General features: G+C 36.1%; 1 protein-coding gene across 3 annotated transcripts in view; it reads right to left on the bottom strand.

The window, feature by feature from the left end:
• Nucleotides 1-19,555, bottom strand: part of LOC106151647 (orphan steroid hormone receptor 2) — a 33,000-nt gene that overhangs the window by 5,470 nt on the left and 7,975 nt on the right. The window contains exons 3-12 of one of the 3 annotated variants that reach the window (XM_013525008.2): nt 10,875-11,027; nt 7,404-7,575; nt 6,430-6,609; nt 4,380-4,540; nt 3,550-3,661; nt 2,893-3,095; nt 2,367-2,406; nt 1,907-2,063; nt 1,054-1,193; nt 577-714 (exon numbers count right to left, since the gene is read on the bottom strand). In XM_013525008.2, coding sequence (XP_013380462.1) covers nt 577-714; nt 1,054-1,193; nt 1,907-2,063; nt 2,367-2,406; nt 2,893-3,095; nt 3,550-3,661; nt 4,380-4,540; nt 6,430-6,609; nt 7,404-7,575; nt 10,875-11,027 — 1,456 coding nt within the window. The remainder of the gene's footprint in view (nt 1-576; nt 715-1,053; nt 1,194-1,906; nt 2,064-2,366; nt 2,407-2,892; nt 3,096-3,549; nt 3,662-4,379; nt 4,541-6,429; nt 6,610-7,403; nt 7,576-10,874; nt 11,028-19,555) is intronic. The other 2 variants (XM_013525009.2, XM_087015028.1) reach the window with 2 other exon arrangements.

Here is a 19,555-nt window from a genome sequence, read left to right as displayed (position 1 = left end):
TTTATCCATCCCCACCCATCTACCCCCTTCACCCATCAAGATATATTATATCCTGTACTTTTATCCATCCCCACCCATCTACTCCCTTCAACCCATTCACATATATTATATCCTGTATTTTTTATCCATCCCCACCCATCTACTCCCTTCACCCATTCACATATATTATATCCTGTATTTTTATCCATCCCCACCCATCTACTCCCTTCACCCATCCACATGTATTATATCCTGTACTTTTATCCATCCCCACCCATCTACTCCCTTCACCCATTCACATATATTATATCCTGTATTTTTATCCATCCCCACCCATCTACCCCCTTCACCCATCCACATATATTATATCCTGTACTTTTATCCATCTCCACCCATCTACTCCCTTCACCCATTCACATATATTATATCCTGTATTTTTATCCATCCCCACCCATCTACCCCCTTCACCCATCCACATATATTATATCTTGTATTTTTATCCATCTCCACCCATCTACCCCCTTCACCCATCCACATATATTATATCCTGTATTTTTATCCATCCCCCCCCCTCCCCATTCCAAGCTGGTGTGTTACCTGTGTTAAAGAGCACCAGTGCCTTGAGATAGGCATACTCCTCAGCGTCCACCTGCATCCCCTGTAACACCTGGACATACATCTGTAGCTTCATGATGTGTTCTGAGACTGCCTTCACATGGTCTGCAGCAAGCTTGTCTGGAAGTACAAATGACTAGTGGTCAAAAAATTCTCCTTCCACTGAAAGTTTTTTTTTTTTTTTTCGTGACAATAATGTATGTGTGTGTATGGGCACATGTGTGAGCACACGTGTGAGTGTGCTTGTGTCTGACTCTGCTTTTATGTTGTCCTCTGCACTACTGTATGGTCCAGTGTGTGTATATAGAAATGCATCAGTGATAAACTCACACTACAGGAGATAAACTAAGAGTTATTCACATTCCTTTATCCCTATATCCAAGAGTACAGACCCTCACCATAAAATACTGGAAAAAAATATTGGCAGTCAATATAGTAGCTATACAATATAAACTATACCTTGCTGTACTCTGGTCTGTAAGTGACTAACTATGGCCGTCAGTATGGTGGATAGGGCCATCACGTGGGCACACTGCGCCAGGCCAAGTGTAAACAACTCACTCCAGCACGAACGCACAATGACATTCTGAATGTCTGGGCTGGAAAAGAAATTGTGCGTAATTACTAAATTATCAAAAATGGCTTCATAAAGAGAAACTGTGAAAGTGAATTTCTGCACATTTTCTAAGGCAAACTACCTTGATCCCCAACATCAAAAAGAAGAGATTAATATTTTGCCCGCCTGGGCTCAAGCAGAAAATATATAAACTTCAGAAAACAAGTTTTTATTTTTTAGAAATTTGAGCCGAATTGACTCTTTTACTGCTTTTTTTTATTAGAATTCTCAGTATTAAATCTCACCATCAAGCACTTGTATTTAAAATATATTTTTTCAGTATCATCACTTTTTAATTATACCAAATCATAATGCATTAAAAATTTCCTTCTGCTGTTCCATGACAATAAACATAATGCACACTCACAGCCTAGTAAGTGGAATTCAGATTCAAATATAATGCTGCAAAAGCTGACACAAGTTTTGCCCACTGCTGGACAAGATCAAAATCCCTTCACAGCCTTGAAGCACATCTGAATCCCTTACTAAAACATATCACTTCCCATAATGCTGTAAAAGCTGCCACAACATTCTCCCAATGAAGGACAAAGACATAAAACATAGGGTTCTTAATAATAAGCAGATTTTGAGCACATTCAAAAGAGTATATATACTGTAAACTGCACCTGAAATATAGGCTTTAGCTCTGAAACAAAGTGTATATATTATAAATCCTCTAAATGACATGGTACTTACCTTAAAGCTGCAAATGCGGGCACAGCCTTTGCCCAATGCATGGACAAGAAGAGCAAACGTGATGCGCTCTCGCAGATGTAGTGCACATTCAGATAGGTGGGCATGGGGGACGGAGTCGTAAGGTTGAACTGGAAGTTGTTATCCATCAAAATAGGTCCTACAATAAATATATTCTCAAACAGATTAGACAGACAGGCAGGAAGGCGAACAAACAAACAAATAAATAATTTATAACTTGATATTTAATATCAAAATTTAATTTTATTTATTTAAATTTTCACCATTCTGAGACATGATGTTCACTGTTGTATTACTGTTTAACAGATCTTTCTGAGTTGTATCTAACCTGTGAGCTTAATTTAACTTTTTTATATCTTGCCACAATCATTATTTGCAGGCAAAGTATCATAATAAAAACTGATATTTTTGCATAACGTTATTTAATCGTCATTTAACTTACCTTCTAAGCTGTCATTATTACTATGCTCACTGCTACCAACCTGTGAAAAAACAATTAAAACTGGGTAGAGTAATTAATTTTTTTTTTTTTGCACAATAGTATTTCTTCAGTTTAACAATCATTGTTGTTTTTATTAAAAAATTGAATTATCATGCATTGGTTTTGTATTGTTACAGTAATAGTTGCCCAAACTTGAATCAAAAGAAAACCCCTGAGCTACACTCGAGTCACCCAGCTACTGGTCTATAAGCTGTTAATACCAAATTAAAGCTTTTTTAGTTAAAGCTAATTTTTTTTAGTTAAAGCATAGAGATTATTTGAAATCTTTGAAATAGATTTACCTAAGAATGTGTTCCCATGAAGGGATAAATGGCACAAATGAATGCCAGCTACACCACAACTGTGTCTTGTTCTTCATATTCACCATGTTATAAATGAGATACACCACTTGCTTAAAAAACATACATAACATCCACTTGTGCTCCTACATCACATACACTTCATTTATGGCCAACCTATTACCTACCAAATTATCTGTAGAGTTCACCATGGGGGCCTGCTGGATGGCCTTGGCCAGGGTGTCAAACGCCTTGGCTACAGAGTCATTCCCATCACCGGTGTCACCATTTGGTGTTGCCATGGGAACATTGAGTTCCGAGTTGTTCTCGTCTTCCTTCTCCTTGCCCATGGTCGCCAAGGTGGTGACCACACTAGCCAGTGTGCTGAGGTCTGGAAATATGGTATATGTGAAGTTTCAATTTAATAATTAAAGACAAAACATGGCATGATGCATACAATTGATTGTATTAGGTTGAATATTAAAATTAAGTGCCATATATATAAGTTACAAAGTCATAAGTAATATATGCCAGAGCTTTGCTCCTGAATTGGAATTTAAGCAGGAAATGATAAATTAACAAATCAGTTAACTCTTGAACCCATCAAGCTGGCAGTCACTCTGACAATCAGTCTGAAGGTCGCTTTGACCCATTCAGGCTTGCAGTCACTCTTACACAATCAGTCTGAAGGTCACCCTGACCCAATCAGACCAGTGGTCACTCTGACACAATCAGTCTCGCAGTCATTCTGACCTAATGAGGCCAGCGGTCACTCTGACCCATTCAGGCCAGCGGTCACTCTGACACAATCGATCTATAGGTCACTCCAACCCAATCAGTATTACCTGCATTTGATGCGGACACCCCAAGCACCTGCGGGCTGATCACTGCCACTCCTTGGTCAGTCTGAACCAACCGCTCCTGCATGTTGGCAAGTAAGTTCTCCCCAACTTTACCCTACAATGCAACAGTGAAAAGACCAGCTTATTACAAAATGACAGAAGAGACTGGTGTTAGTTTGTCTATTTATCTGTGCATCTATGACTACTATTTGGAGCAACTTCTATTCTATTCACTATACAGATTAAGCACTTGCTAACGAGTTGATGACAGGGAATCTCTGCTTGGAAAGCCACATTCTTAGACTTTGTAAGTGCCCAAAATAGGTGAGTCTTAATATTACATCGAGTCAGCAGTGTTTATAAATCTTCACTAATTAGTGCACAGTTAAATATCCTTAAAGGGATAATAACTCTTCATATGAGATCTATATTTCACAATAAAAACATTGTGAAGAACTCACAGAAATATAATACATTCTTTTTTACCACAAAAACGGCAGTTATAGCTCTTATTCGGATATCCGAGCTTGTCTTTAGACCACGTGACCTCCATTGAAGGCTATACTCTGTTATAATCTCTTAAGAGATTTTTACAAAAAACCAAACTTTTTAGAAAAAAACCAGGGACTAACTTTGAATGTAAAAATGGATTCATTAACCATTAGTAAGTATGGGAAAATTGTTGTTTACTCCAGGAAAATTCATTTTTTGGCCGAAACGAAGAGTTATTATCCCTTTAACATTGAGGGAGTTTTGTAGAAGACTGCTTTGTTCTGTGTTGTTTGTATATAAAAAAATAAATAAATACATTATATGATTAATTAATTAAATACCTTGGGTGTGGTAACAAAAGTAGGAACTGCTGCAGATGGGCTGCCAAAGTCCTTCCTGATGTAGATCTTCTGCGTGGACGTGGCAATGTTTCCAGGCGATTTTTCCCTCGTCTCTGGCGGCTTTCTCTCTTGCTGAACAGCTGGCGAGAGACATTGGTTCACTAGAGAAGCAAGTTATAACTACGCTCACTCACTCAAACGACTAAAATGAATCTCAAAACAGTGTCCCATCTCTCCCAAGTTGAATAAAAACCACATTGCTGTCTACTAATACAACTATAATTTCTAAAATGGAAAACTTCAGGTTTGCTATTGCTATAATCTTTTTAGAACAAGAGCAGGCTAATAACTAAATTAATCTATTGTAGCACTATACTATACTCATTTCATTGATAGCAAAATTAATCGGCAGTGAGTGGCATACGTATGTATAAAACATCTAGGTTCGGTATGAAAGAAGTGGCTAAGACTGGTAAGTTACAATCTGTCAGTTTCCAGAAAATAAAGCTGTTTTCCTCACAGCTACAAATTTACTGATGCCAAGCAGAATTACCATGGTAGTGACAAGACAACAGTTGAGAGTCTGCTCTTATCATTTTAAGGCATTAAATGAACATTTAACCTTTATACAGCAAAGATTCATTTTCCTAAAAGTTTTAACACTTTCCCCCTGAATAACCACCTTGTTCTAACACTTACATTGACAACAGTGCCATCTATTGATGATAATTATCTCAACAGGTTCGGATATGATATAGTAATACCTTGGGTGATTACAGGAACATGTTGAAATTTCCAAGAAAATTGAGCTTTTGCTGCTCATTGTGTAGCTTTTACTAAGAACTGCATTGTAATACTTATTCCAAGTTTTGCAAACTGATCCAGGGAGAATCTCATCTCACACACCACCGGTCCCTATCTATGCTTTATTACTAACTATATATAAATATTATATGAAGTTAACACAGATTAAGTTGGGCTATGGAATCTGTCACTAGGCTGCATATATTTTCTATTCAGAATGTCTGTTTAACAAAAAATAAATAAATAAATAAATAAATTAATAAATTAATAAATAAAAAGGTAGGGGTTTTATATCAAAAACAGCAACTCATTTTAATTTCTAGGTAATGGTTGCTATATGGGAGGAATGAAGATCCATCCAAACCATAGGGGGACTTAGGGGGAGGATGGGGACAAGAGGGAGGAAGAGGAAAGACATTCAGAGGGATGAGAGAGCAGCATAACATCTTATTACGTTCTTTGATAATTGCCTGACTTAAGATATAATAAGGTATTGAACGGTTAATTTTGACAAAAATGACTTCTTGCATAAAAAAAATCAGTCTACAAATTCATGATCATTGGGCTGGGGCAACAATTATAAACTCAAAAATTCTCCATAAAACATCCAAAACTGCTCGATTTTAATTTATTATTATTATTTTTATTATTATTATTACTATTATTATTATGATCCTAGAAAGTAAAATAATTATTACTAATTTTACCGAATTCTTAATAAAGTCTACCCCTTTCCATATACAGATTATCACAGATATGCTTCAACTGAACTTGCTTCATAGTGATTGCCATCATGTTGTCTCTCTGGATGTTACATACTTAGAATGTTACATGTATAGATCTTTAATGTGGAGAAGCACCAGAGTAGAACCCAGCAGGCAGAGGTGTAAGGAATAGATGTCATACAGTGATAATATCTTGATGCGCAATAAATCAAAACACGTAAGATGATGCCTTTACTGCATTTAGGTCAATTTTTTGGTAACGATAGGCTCATTCTGGCATAATGTATTTTTTAGCCACAAAGCTGAAAATTTTTAGAAGTATCAAAAATTTGAACAAAGAATGATAAAGTAACAAAACTGTCTAGAAAGATCTCATCTCCTTTGGCCAAAGTGAATTTTTTCAATACTTGATGAAACTTATAGATGCCAGTAAGAGCCCAAGATTGACCTGCTGCAAATTGGGGGAAAAAAATTAAATAAATAAAATAATAATAATAAAAAATATATCAGTGCCAGCTTACATTCTGATCGCATTCCAACTCTAAGACACTTCTGTAGGCGGCAGTACTGGCACCGATTTCTATGGTGTTTTGTGATTGGACAATCTCGACTTCCTCGACATGCATAGCCCAGCTGTTTCCGTATACTGCGCTTGAAGAAACCTTTGCAGCCTTCACAGCTTATTACGCCATAATGGCGACCTGGAATGTGAATATAATATTCAACTAATAGAATTTTTGCATGCATTTCAAATAGAAACCTTAGATAACCTGTGGAAATATTCAAAACATGTTAACTTTGCTATTTTTTTTATAGAATATCTAAACAATTTAATGGTGCTCCAAATCAAGTGTACAGTATTATGTATTGAGGTGGCTGTTGTATGTGAGTGTGTGTGTGTGTGTGTGTGTGGGGGGGGGGGGGGGGGGGGAGGGTTAAGATCAATTTCAGGATATCAGCTATCCAGCAATTTTGACAGTTCATGAATTTTCTTTAAAAACTTTTTTCACAGAAAAGAAAAAAATGTTTAATTTTCAAACAGCATCTTCAGGTAGACATTCTGCTATGAAGAAACTACTAGTACAATTACAAAAGCAATGATTCACAACTATATTCTTGTCAGAATGTGAAAACAGATCAGGATGCTATTCAAGTTGGAGCTGAATGAGTAAGAAGCGTGATCAACTGATCAAATTAAAAGGAGGTACATGGTTCATCGGGTATCAAATATTTCTTCATTGTTCTATTTTTGTTACTTCTATTTTGTTCTTCTTGGAAAAGAAAACAATACATTCTAACAAATCATTCATCAAATTACAGTAATAACTCATAGTTATTAATTTTTTTTTTATCCACAAAGCAACAGACTGTCTGCATATGTATGCAGGTCTCTCTCTCTCTCTCTCTCTCTGTCTCTCTCTCTGTGTGTGTGTGTCGGTATTTTGTGTGTTTGTACACGTGTAAGCGTGCGAGCAAGTTCATGCAAGCACCTTACCTGAAGCTTTATCTCCACACACAAGGCAAGGCTCATATCTTTGTTCAAAGTACATCTTCTGTGTCTGGGGTGTCATGGGGGTGATGGGGGTGGACCCAGGGGACCCGGCCTCCATCTGCTGGGGAGAGGGGAGGCCGGGCGTGGTCAGCTGCAGAGCCTGCGGAGTCAGGTCCTGGAATGAGGATAAATAATATTTCTTTATAGATACTAGTAAGGTTAGTTTGTATGTATTTTTCCTTCTTCCTTTTTGCTCATTGTGGGAAAATATATAGATGCAATTTATATATATTGTTATTTTCATTGAAATGATGCCTTGATACTATGTACACTAAAGATAAGCATTCAGTGGAGAGGAACTTTTGTTAGTAATTTTTACAAGTCTCATCCAATTATCATGATTCATTATTTATTTATCCAGCCATCCATTTATCAATCCATACATCCATTTATCTATTTATGTATTTATTGATTCAGCCATTTATTTTATTCATTTACCTATTCATTAATTTTTTAGGAGCATCAGCCTAGTAGCAAATAATTTACTTTTTCTCCAAAAATTCCCTACTGGTTACAAACCACTCCTATCCAAAGTACAGAACAATTTGTAATCACCCTTCACATCAATATGATTACTATTAGATGAGCAACTCATTAAACCTTGTGAACATAATGCCAATCTAATTATATTAACAACTGCTGGCCATTTCCTTTTGCAATAATTTCAACTTAATGGATTTTAACCTATTGTTAATAGGCAGCCAACTCAGTCAGTTAAAGGTCATCTCAGTCTGCCCTTGATCCTTGAGAACATGCTGTGGCTCTCTGAGATCGCATTCAGATCCACACATTGTACAAACTGGGTCAGTCCAACTCTGCCGGGGATCCTCGCTGAAGTGCAATCAGTGGAATCAGCTTAAATTGTCTGACACACCTCCTTGTGCAGCTAGGGAGTAATTCACTACTGTGCTGATTATATCCTGATTAAGCCGATTCCACTGATTGCACTTTAGAAATAACCCCCCCAAAGAGTTGGACAGACCCAGCTAGTATGATGTGTGAATCTGAATGCACCCTTAGAGGGTCCTTCATTGAGGAAAAGGAGTCTCCGATGCAGTCTGCCACCAGTTACAATGAAAATCCTCTGAGATAGTCTTAGACCCAATTCCCAGAGATAGATCGATTCAACTAGATCGACCTAACTCCCTGGGGGTTCACACTAAATAGCTATCAGCCCAGCAGGCATGAAAGTTAATTACCCCCTTACAGCTTGTAGTAGGTGGGATAGACATTTAAGCCGGATTATCTGACAGTAATCTAGAGAGACTCTCCACAGGGATAGATCGATCTAAAATCTATGGGAATGCGCCCCTAAACAAGGCTGTAGGGACTGCATGATATTACTAGTATATGACAACAGGAAACATGCAAGAATCCACAGGAGGTGGGGCTAATGTTTTAGCAAGTTGCAACAATGGTGAAACTCAAAGCGCTGGGAATGGCTTCTTAAAAAGTAATGCAAGCATAAGTCATATTAATTCTTATTCACTGCTGCACCACACTCACTAATGTGTCACTGACCCCAACTCTTTTCTTAATCCAGCAATATCTCACTTGATTGTATGATCAACTGCAGTGGACTATCAGGGGCAAGTTCCATTCACTGTGGCCCTCCTGAATCTCTCAGTAGAGGATTCCTTTGACTGAAAGGCCCAGATTGCAACAGTTTGCATACAGGAAGTTCAAGTTCGCCTTCTACCTCTGCTCATATCCTCTCACCTCATATGGTAATTACTCTATCTTTTGAAAAGTGGGAAAATTGTGAATTTTACAGATACTGTATTTTAAAGATTTCTTTAAATTAGAACATTCAAACTGAATGGTAGCAACGAAATTTAAAAGAAGGCTACTCTATGATTTCATTCTGTGAATAAAAATCACTACCAATACTATAGAGAATTTTTTTTTGATAATAGAATTATGTATCTGAAAGTATCATAATTTTTGCCAATTGAAAAAACTGAGTAATTACCATACCCTCTGTCTTATCCATGGCAGAAGTCAGGTTCAGAACTCGTTACTAAGTTGAATGGCAAATCCACTCATTCAAAGCACTCTGTCTGTGCTTCACATACAATTTCATGACTCTAATCCTTACAACAGTTTTTTTTTCAAAGAAAAAGAGCAGGGTTTCCTTCAACTCCCAGCACGCAGACATGTCTACTATACATTTGTAAACTATTTCTAACCCTACAGTTTTAGGTTTATATTTACAGTCAAAACCACTATCAGAACAATCGGTTCATGTACGGCAGAACTACAAATCCAGGACCCCTTAAGTACCCCATACATTTACGAGTTCATATTCTACAAATTTCTATTGAACCGTCTTAAATATTTAAATTTATTATAATTTTTTACTCTCTCTCTCTCTCTCTCTCTCTCTGTGTGCCTGTGGGTATGTGTGTACATGCTTGCGTGCATGTTTTCTATCTTTTACAGTTTATAACTTACATTTAAAGCAATAATAACTCTTCGTTTCGGCCAAAAAATGAATTTTCCTGGAGTAAACAACAATTTTCCCATACTTACCAATGGTTAATGAATCCATTTTTACATTCAAAGTTAGTGCCTGGTTTTTTTCTAAAAAGTTTGTTTTTTTGTTAAAATCTCTTAAGAGATTTTAACAGAGTATAGACATCAATGGAGGTCACGTGGTCTAAAGATAAGTTCAGATATCAGAATAAAAGCTATAACTGCTGTTTTTGTGGTAAAACAGAATATATTATATTTCTATGAGTTATTCACAAGGTTTTTATTGTGAAATATAGATCTCACACAAAGAGTTATTATCCCTTTAAACAACAGATTTCTGTGATTTGAGTAATATTATGTGGACATCCCTGGTGAATCAGAAAGCCTAACAGCCAGATAAAACAGCAAGACTCTTATTCAATACTTGGCACAACTGATGAATAAGAACCTTTCATTTTTGCTGATTGCAGTTCACTTAACTCGTGAACTTTTCAACTGTCTGCTACGGGCAGTACCCTCTCCCAACACTAAGTGCTTAAATGATCCGATATGTAGAATGACAACGCTTGCTAAGTAATGAAAACTGCTCGAGTAATCAGAACCAATGACACACACTTTCCAGGTGCTCAAGTGAAACAGAAGTTAGAGAGGATCAGCGAAACCCTTGGGGTCCTTGAAAAGTTATTTACCTTTTAACCTTTTCTTGTCTTTAATTTCTAGAACATTTTCTCAGTAAGCACATCACTTTTTTTGGATTGGAAGCAGGGCAAGATGTAAATTTCAGCCCAATGTGACAATAGCATAAACATTTTTCTGAATTTTTCTTAATTCATTACTGAATTCTCAGACAATTAGAAAAATAGGTAACATGTACTTTTAAATAATAGGTCACAGGTCACACAAACTTTCACCCCTATGTCCAGTGCAGTTAACGCCTACCTTTAACCGACTGGCCAGATCCAGGCTGTTTAAAGAAGTGATTGGTATCTGCCCCAATTGCCCCACATCCTTTATTCGTGTTGCTAGATCTTGAGGAGTCAACATAGTGACTGCGATGGGACCAGTGGCATTTGTGGTAGCGACAGCCGAGGTCTGAAATTGGTCAACGTAATGTTAAATCTCAGAGCGAGCGTTTCTAAAAAGTATGATGGGTGCACTGTGTTGAAAATGCTGAAGTAGGATGAGCTTTAAGAGAGAGAGAGAGAGAGAGAGAGAGAGAGAGAGAGAAAGAGAGAGGGGGGGGGCATGGTACAGCTCATTGTCAATAACTGGGTTCCGAAGAATTTTATCGGGTGACCAAAACTTTTTCCAGAGAGCTGTCCAGTCGTCATATGGATGTCCTCTGGCCTCAAAAGACTGCGTACAATTTCAAAGATGGCTGAACAGCTTATGAAATTTTAAGGGGATGATGTTATATTATTTTATAGTTGGGTGAAAATGGGTGACCAAATTCCAGAACATTTCAGAGTGCCTGTTCTCCAAACCTTGGGATATAAATGTGCCCATAGGCAGATGGTCAGGCATACTTTTTATCCTTACTATCATTAATGCAAATGCAATACAAAAAGAAAAAAAAATCAACTTTGCCATTACATGACAGGAGAATATGAAGTGTAAACTATTAAGTAACAGCATATACACACATATATATATATATATGATGAATTTTAATAAGGACAGAGAAAACGGCCTAACTGGATTAATGGGGTAACAAAGGTTATCAGAAGTAACAACAAATCACTGATGTCTTTAAATGTAATTCCTCAAGTCATTTAAAATAAGGAGCATGCAAAAAGAATTAAAAAACAAGAACATAAACAGTTCTGGAAAATTAAAACACAACATCACGTTCTTCAAAAAAAAAAAAAATAAGCCTTAAATATCACAGAAAGAGTACAGAACCAAGAGAACAAAAAAATCAACTTACAACAGCTTCACTTTCACCAAACAAAATCAGAAAACTCATGAAAAGTCACCAGAACTCCTACAACAATCTTGGAACACCGTTCTCTCAGTAATACCAGAACAATCATTTGGTTCATCAGAGAGGATGGGTTGAGCAGAGGTAAAACAATACAATCAGGGCAAAAGGGCAAGACCTAAATTTAGGTCTGCCATTCCACACAATACGGACAGCCATGTATTATGCATTGGCACTATTGCTTCATCACAGATGTTGCCTAACTTTCAGCAGACGAGGCCTTCCTGTGCTACAAACAATTGAACTTGTTGCTTTTTGATATTTTGCCAGCCTGCCATTCCGCACTGTAGAGAGGAAGTTAAAGGAAAGGTCTTGAGAGAGAGAGAGAGAGAGAGAGAGAGAGAGAGAGAGGGTGTCTACTAAAATAGTCTTGTCTGTGTACAATTTTACTACCAATGATAGCCAGAATCACCAGTTTTTATTTACTTGTAATAACAGAAAAAACTAATTTCTAAAAATATAACCTTAAATTTTGACTCTGAAATTCCTACATGATTTTCTAAATGAAATGACTTTCCTAAATAAGAAAGCTTATGAAAAGAATATAAATATCAGGACAAAAAAAAAAAAGGCTTAATATGGATTTTAAATAATGAACCATAAAAAGATCTGAACCCTGTCCCTGTTGCTCCCTCTTTCTCCACTGATGATGAAGGTAAATGTAAAGGACAGGGCAGTTATAATTTCCTCCCCCAATCCAATCACTAATGAGTGGTGACAATGGCCTTAGCCAATTTAGTAACAATATGTAAAGGTTAGGCCATTTGAACAAGGTATATTCAGTCAGGTAAAACCATTAACAGCAAGAGAAATTCTCACACTTTTGTATCTTTTCTCATACTTATTTATGTATTATTTGATCTGCCTTTTTGTGTGTACACTTGCCCATGTGAATACCACTCACAGAATGTTCACATATATTTAATTTTTCCTATGTAAATGAACTAAACTCAACAAATAATTCACCCGATTTTTTTTTCAAAGACTACATTGAGCTCAGGTGGTGAACTTTGTGAATGTTTCACCTGATCTCTCTAACAAGAGCACATAATATATAATCAATAATGGACCAAAGTAAGATAATATCAGAGTCCTTCTGAACTTACCCTAACAAAGCTGCAGCTTCACAATCTGATCCTACTGTGTAATCTCAACAACAACATGAACTTCATGTTTTTAGATACACATAAAAAGAAGACTATTTACTTTTACTATCACATCAAGGACAAAAATACGAAATCATATAATGATATACTATGTATCATATACTCAAAACTTAAAACATAACAAGAAAGTAAAAATGAAAGAAAATATTTTTTTGTGGAAAAAACACTATTATTTTCCATGCATTTAACCATACCTTTCCTCAGAGAAAAAAAATGCCCTGTGATAGTCTACATCAAAGAATACTTTTTTTCCAAGCTAACTTAATGAAGGAACCAACAAAGTGGTCATACACAAGGATTTCGTGCATGTAGGTGCATGCTGGTATTAACAACCCTGCATGCGATAGAAAAATCCCAATTGGCAAAATGGGATTGACACGGGCACGACCCCTTGTATCATCAGAAAATCAATCAGATCTTCTTCAATATCCATGTTAGGGGCAACCTCAACATTCACATTGCCCTAAAAGGTATAACACCAATGCTGAGTACAAACCCTTGCATATTAAGTCATCCTTTATGAATATCCACATTTGTGGCAATCTTTAAATGCCAAAAGGACACTGTACGCACTTTTCCATATTGACCACGCCCTTGAGCAGACATCGATTCCCTGGTGAGGAACCCTAAACTGGGCCTATCCAAAACGCCATGGGGTCATGACCGAAGACATTTCAGCTAACTGTCACATCGTAATTGAATCACCTGCCATTGTGGCACACCTAATGGTCTTAGCGAAAGCAACAGGGTTTAATGATTCTACAATGTAACACAGGGTCAGCCCATGTCAATAGCATTAAAGAGGACATAATTGTGGAAACCTAGATGGTTCTTTTCATCATCTTTTTTCTCAACTTCATAACAATGGACAGGAAAAAGAAGACTCAAATGATTTTATATCTTTGCCCAAAGAATAAATGTTGGAGTAGGGTTAGGGTGGGGTTCAGCTCTCCTACTTCTTCCTTCCACATCACACAAAAACACACAGGAAAAGGATGTGCTAAGGGGAATCTCCCCAATAACTTATATTTACTGCCTGTTTGCCTGCGAACAAAAACCTACAAAAATAACTAACTAACTAACTAAATAAATAAATGAATGAAATAAAATAAAATAAAATAGAATAAAAAAAAAAACAGTATTTTCAAATCTATCCATTGAAACATATTTCTTTGACAAATTCTACCAAAGCCATCAACAATTAAAAATATTAAATGTCATTTCTTTGAAAGTGTTGTCATATTCAATTGAATCAGATGAATTTTAAGAGGGGGTCTGCAAATGTTTTCATTTCGAGACTGGGGCACTTGGCACAAAGGTTTATTTAATTTGTAACGCAGAAGTCAAATCTTGAGCTGATGATGCAATATGGTTTGTGGTGAAATGTTAATATGAGCTGCATGGCACACTATGCTAACGTCTTGTATTCTTCTTTTTTTGGACTGCCATTATTATAGTCTATTATCTGCAAGGTGGTTTTTACGTGATACATAGTCACAAATGGTGTGCTAATTTATATTTTCTTTCATCCATGAACATATCCCAAACATCAACAAAGCAGTAAAAATCAATGAATCATGCAATCAAAAGTGATATTTTAAATTTAGAGAGTCATAAGGGCTTAATGGCTCAGTTAGAGCCAGTAAATACTCCCAATTCTTCTCGCTTCAAAAACTAAAAGGCTAATAATCATCACTGCAATAGTTTATAAAACCAATTGCTAGACCTGACTTCTTCTATAAAGTGACCTTTTACGAAATGGCAAAGAACGGTTTTAGAAATACAAGAACAATCTAATATGTGATTCAAACAAAGTGTTGTACCCAACAATTTGCAAAAGAAATAAACAACATGTTTCACTGATAAAGAGTACACCAGAAGGCTTGTTCAAGGTTTTAATTCGTAGTGCTCCTTGTTCATCCTAACTAGATAACATTTACACTGTTTTATTGTGGAGTAAAAAGTGACTACAACACAAGTAAATGGTTCCTTCCAATTTCATTCTTTGAAACCGTTTTTGCATGTCCATCTTAAACCCTAATCTTGCTAATAAATAAATAAATAAATAAATAAATAAATAAATAAATAAATATTTTAAAAAGCACCCTAAACACATAACTTGTAGATGAGGGAAAGAGAAACCAATAGCTCTAATTGGACCCCCACCAGAAGCTTGTCACGACTCCCTGACCTCACGAAGAGCAAGTCAGTAAGTTAAATCAATAACAGCAAACAAGTAAATACCTGTGAATGCATAGGTCACAAGTGTCAGAAATCATGTTTGCTCCTAGCTACAGCCCTTCTTTAAGTCAAATATCAGTTTCTTTGCCAAGTGTCAAAAGGCAGATAGACTTGAAGGGGAAGGGGGGCAACATGAATGCTGATTGAACTGTTGAATAAGACAAAAGCTGGGACAAAAGACAACGAGAGGGAGGAGGTATATCTCTTCCATACATCAAAGGGGAGAAACAAATGTAAAAACCATGTATTACATCAAAAGAATTTCTTCTCCACCTTCCATAAGGGTTTGACACACACATACACACACTCGCATGCACATTACATCTCTCATAAGGGACATCATTTTTAGTCATCATCTTTATATCTTATCTCAATTTTTTTTCCATACTGGGTGTCTCCAAATCACCCCCTAAATTCACAATTCCCATTATATTTCTCATCAAACATCAAGGGAGCTGTATAATATAACTTTAAGCAAATGAACATATATAAAAAATATTTACAAAAACAGAAAAAAAATTTAAATAGTTAACGAAAAGGTTTTAATTCAGACAAGAGGATTCCAATTACAGGTTTAAAAACTTGCTGTGCTGTCGACCATGTGTCATATTTTACCAAATAAAATATATATTAAATCTATATTGTGTGAGGGGATAAGGCAGAGCATAAAAAGCTTAAGGGGGGTATCCATAACTCAGCCCGCAGTACCTTACTGCTTCAAGGTATCAATCACAAATGAAACTGACACACTGGTTATTAATGGGAGGGGCAACAAGTGGAAGGGAGGGGCAGATGTCGTTTCTATTTTACTGTCAACAACTACCTAAATAGAGCTAGCTACTGTCAATGACATTTTTTTCTCTGATGTTTTAGATACACACCTCTCTCTCTCTTTTTCTCTCTGCACACAGGGGTATGTTTTGGGATGTTGTGCCTTTTTTTAACAGCACAAATCCTACTCTCCAAATCCTCTACTAGTATATGGGTGCTATTAAAACACAATCCACCCTCGTGACCCCCTATCTACTTAGAGAGCCATCCCCATATATCACCTCTTGGCGGAGTGCACCTTTTTGAACCTCAGTGTAGTTAAAAATGAAGACAGTTTGAGTTCACCCACTGCAAAGGTCAAGGCATGTTGGCAAGTATTCTGTAACAGCTACAAACATGATTGTTTATCTTATATCAGGTTATCAAATGTACAGAGTACAGGGCCCGCCTAGGCTGGGCTGGGCTCATAAGAGAAGCTTTACTGTAAACAATACTCCACTGCAGCGGTGATTAGGTACATTTACAAAAATCTTTACACAACAGAGTTACATCTGTAATTTGTCCATAACACAGTTACATCATGCACTGCTGATTTCAAAATGAGTATTCCGTTACCAGTGCTTAGGATAACTGGTATCTGTTTTCAGCTAAGTATTCTTACAAGTTTTTCCACAGATTTTCTTTCCACATACCATGTAAGTAGCTTGTATTTGTTGTCTTAAACTTAACTCAAGTGCTACAGCTGAAAAATTTTCTAAAATTGGACAATTTTACTGTAAGGAGTCATATACAGAGCCAAAATTATTATTTTTTAAATGATGAAATTTTCACATGATAAAGCATGCCCAGGCTAATTTTTTTTACACACAGGGCATAATAACAGGCGTTTCAAGTGCAAACATGTTATTATGCATGTTGCTTATAGTACTTATCAAAAACAGCATGATTTCAATTGGCTCAACTTTAGAAGTTCCTAAGTCAACAATTATGTAAAACAACCTCAACCGACTACCATAAAAATATACTGTGACTAAAAAAGAAGGGGTCCAATTTTTTTTTAATTCAATAGAAATCCAGAGACCTGGCCAGGGAACATGTATGTCATCCAATGGTAAAAGCAGTCTGTTATTTATTGATTTTGGTTAGGGAAGACAGCAGTCGTGACCGAGGGCGACCTGTATCCACCATGTTGGAAATGTCAACGAGAGGTCAACCACATAACTAGTTATTATTTAAGGCTACGGAGATAACTTCACAGCACGATGGACTTTCAAAAGTCTAGTCTCATTTTGAAGTTGCTGAAAGTGATGTTCAGGCTCTGTTTGCATCAAATGCCAGATTCATCTTCACTACAGAAATAGGAAATATTTGCTATTTGATCTCCTATTTGTCACTGGTTTCTTTTAAAAAATTAACTGGCTCAAAATGAAAAAAAAATATGCTAGAGTGTTGGCATGGCAGATTTGCTTCACTTTATTTCTGTAACTTAAAGGTACATACGAACCGAGCATCGGTGGAGCGTGGATTCCCAGTAACACATGTAAACCACTTCTACTAGATTCTTATATGACTCAAATAAATTCGACATGCCAAGGGATAAACTGAATAGATCACTCGATCAGCCATAAAAGACCTTTAGACTGCTCCTTTCTTTAAATTTGTGGTTGTAAATTTAACCGACTTTCGTGATCTACTTTCCTGCCCCATTGACATACAGCTTAGAATGCCAGCAGAAAAATCCGTTCAAACATCATTTTCGGGTAAAATTAAACAATGCCTTTTGGTAATTCTCTTAGTTATACTACTTGAAACTATATGCTGGCATTTGGTTGGTTTTTGTGACAAAAAATTGACTTTGTATGCATCTTTAAGGCATACTAAAAGTAGATTTTTAGACTTTTTTAAAATTTCATTTATTAATTTCACAGACAGATCTAGAGCCTTTTTTTTTATAATATTACCTTTGATGTTATTTAAAAAGAATGCAGATTCATGCTAGTTTGCTTATTTGTCTTAGTTAATCAGGTATACATTATCAGCACAACCAAAACCTGTTCCAATTTAAAAAAAAAACCTAACATGGTCAATCAAACAGCATATTTTTTATTTAAAAAACTCATTTTTTTATTACAGTGAAGGCCAAATAGGCAAGAAAAATAATGACAAATCATTCTGCCTTTCAAAATAAATTTTTTCAGTCACTGTCACAAGTTGTAACATGTAAGTAATGGCCAAGCCTAGTAATACATGTTCCCTATAATGGCCAGGACCATGCATTGACCTATTGATAACTTCACAGTTGGTACTTAACAACACCAACATTATACATGTTCTCCTGGGGCAGTCTCTTTCCCATCGTGCCCCAAACTGAGGTTTCTCAACAGAGAAAGCCAATGAAAGCCCTGATAGATAAAGTGGCTGCAAATAGACAGACAAATTGAACCCAATCGCTGAAGACATACATGGACACATGCCATGTAAAACAATACAGAAATGTGATTCCCTTGGCACAAATTGTAGAGAGAACAATTTTAAGGGAGGGGGTCGGAGGGATTGCTGATAATACAATGCTAAAAATCCTCTATTATTGACTGGAACAAAATGGAAGAAGCAGAGAATGACCTCTGAACCTTTTCCCCATAAAACAATAATAGTAAATGAAAGAAAAATTCCCTCTTGCTTTAATCACTTGTTTGATTGAACATCATTTTCATTTCATTTTCAAGTACTAGTAAAAACATGTATATTTGCTGGACAGGTTGGCTTTTATTTACTTATTTATTTGTTTATTTTCTTTGGCTGGGCATGCATTAGTATGCATTTTAAAATTTCCCCTAATTTTCTTATGTTGTCCTGATGTCAGAAATCAACCTTAATTGTCAGGGCATCAATTTTTTCTCCAAAAAGTAAAGGGATAATAACTCTTCGTATGAGATCTACATTTCACAATAAAAACATTGTGAATAACTCATAGAAATATAACATATTCTGCTTTACCACAAAAACGGCAGTTATAGCTATTATTCTGATATCTGAACTTGGCTTTAGATCACGTGACCTCAATTGATGGCTATACTCTGTTAAAATCTCTTAAGATGTTAAAATCTCTTAAGAGATTTTAACAAAAAACCAAACTTTTTAGAAAAAAACCAGGGACTAACAATGAATGTAAAAATGGATTCATTAACCATTGGTAAGTATGGGAAAATTGTTGTTTACTCCAGGAAAATTCATTTTTTGGTCGCAATGAAGAGTTATTATCCCTTTAATACAAAGTTCATGTCCTTAATGCGTAAATTAGTTTTAGCAGATGACTTCTAGGGTTTTAAGATTAAATTTCTCGTCATATTATACATATACTGTGTTATGCAAGTTGCTTAATTTCACACGTTTAAATGTAAGCATTTTCCAACTTTTCTAAGTTATTATCATCCATGATAAAAGACTTCTAAATATCAGGC

This window comes from Lingula anatina, chromosome 6 (genome assembly GCF_051362555.1).
Source record: "Lingula anatina isolate TDL-2025a chromosome 6, LinAna3.0, whole genome shotgun sequence".
NCBI classification, from domain to species: domain Eukaryota; kingdom Metazoa; phylum Brachiopoda; class Lingulata; order Lingulida; family Lingulidae; genus Lingula; species Lingula anatina.
This window is presented reverse-complemented; position numbering and strand designations above follow the sequence as displayed.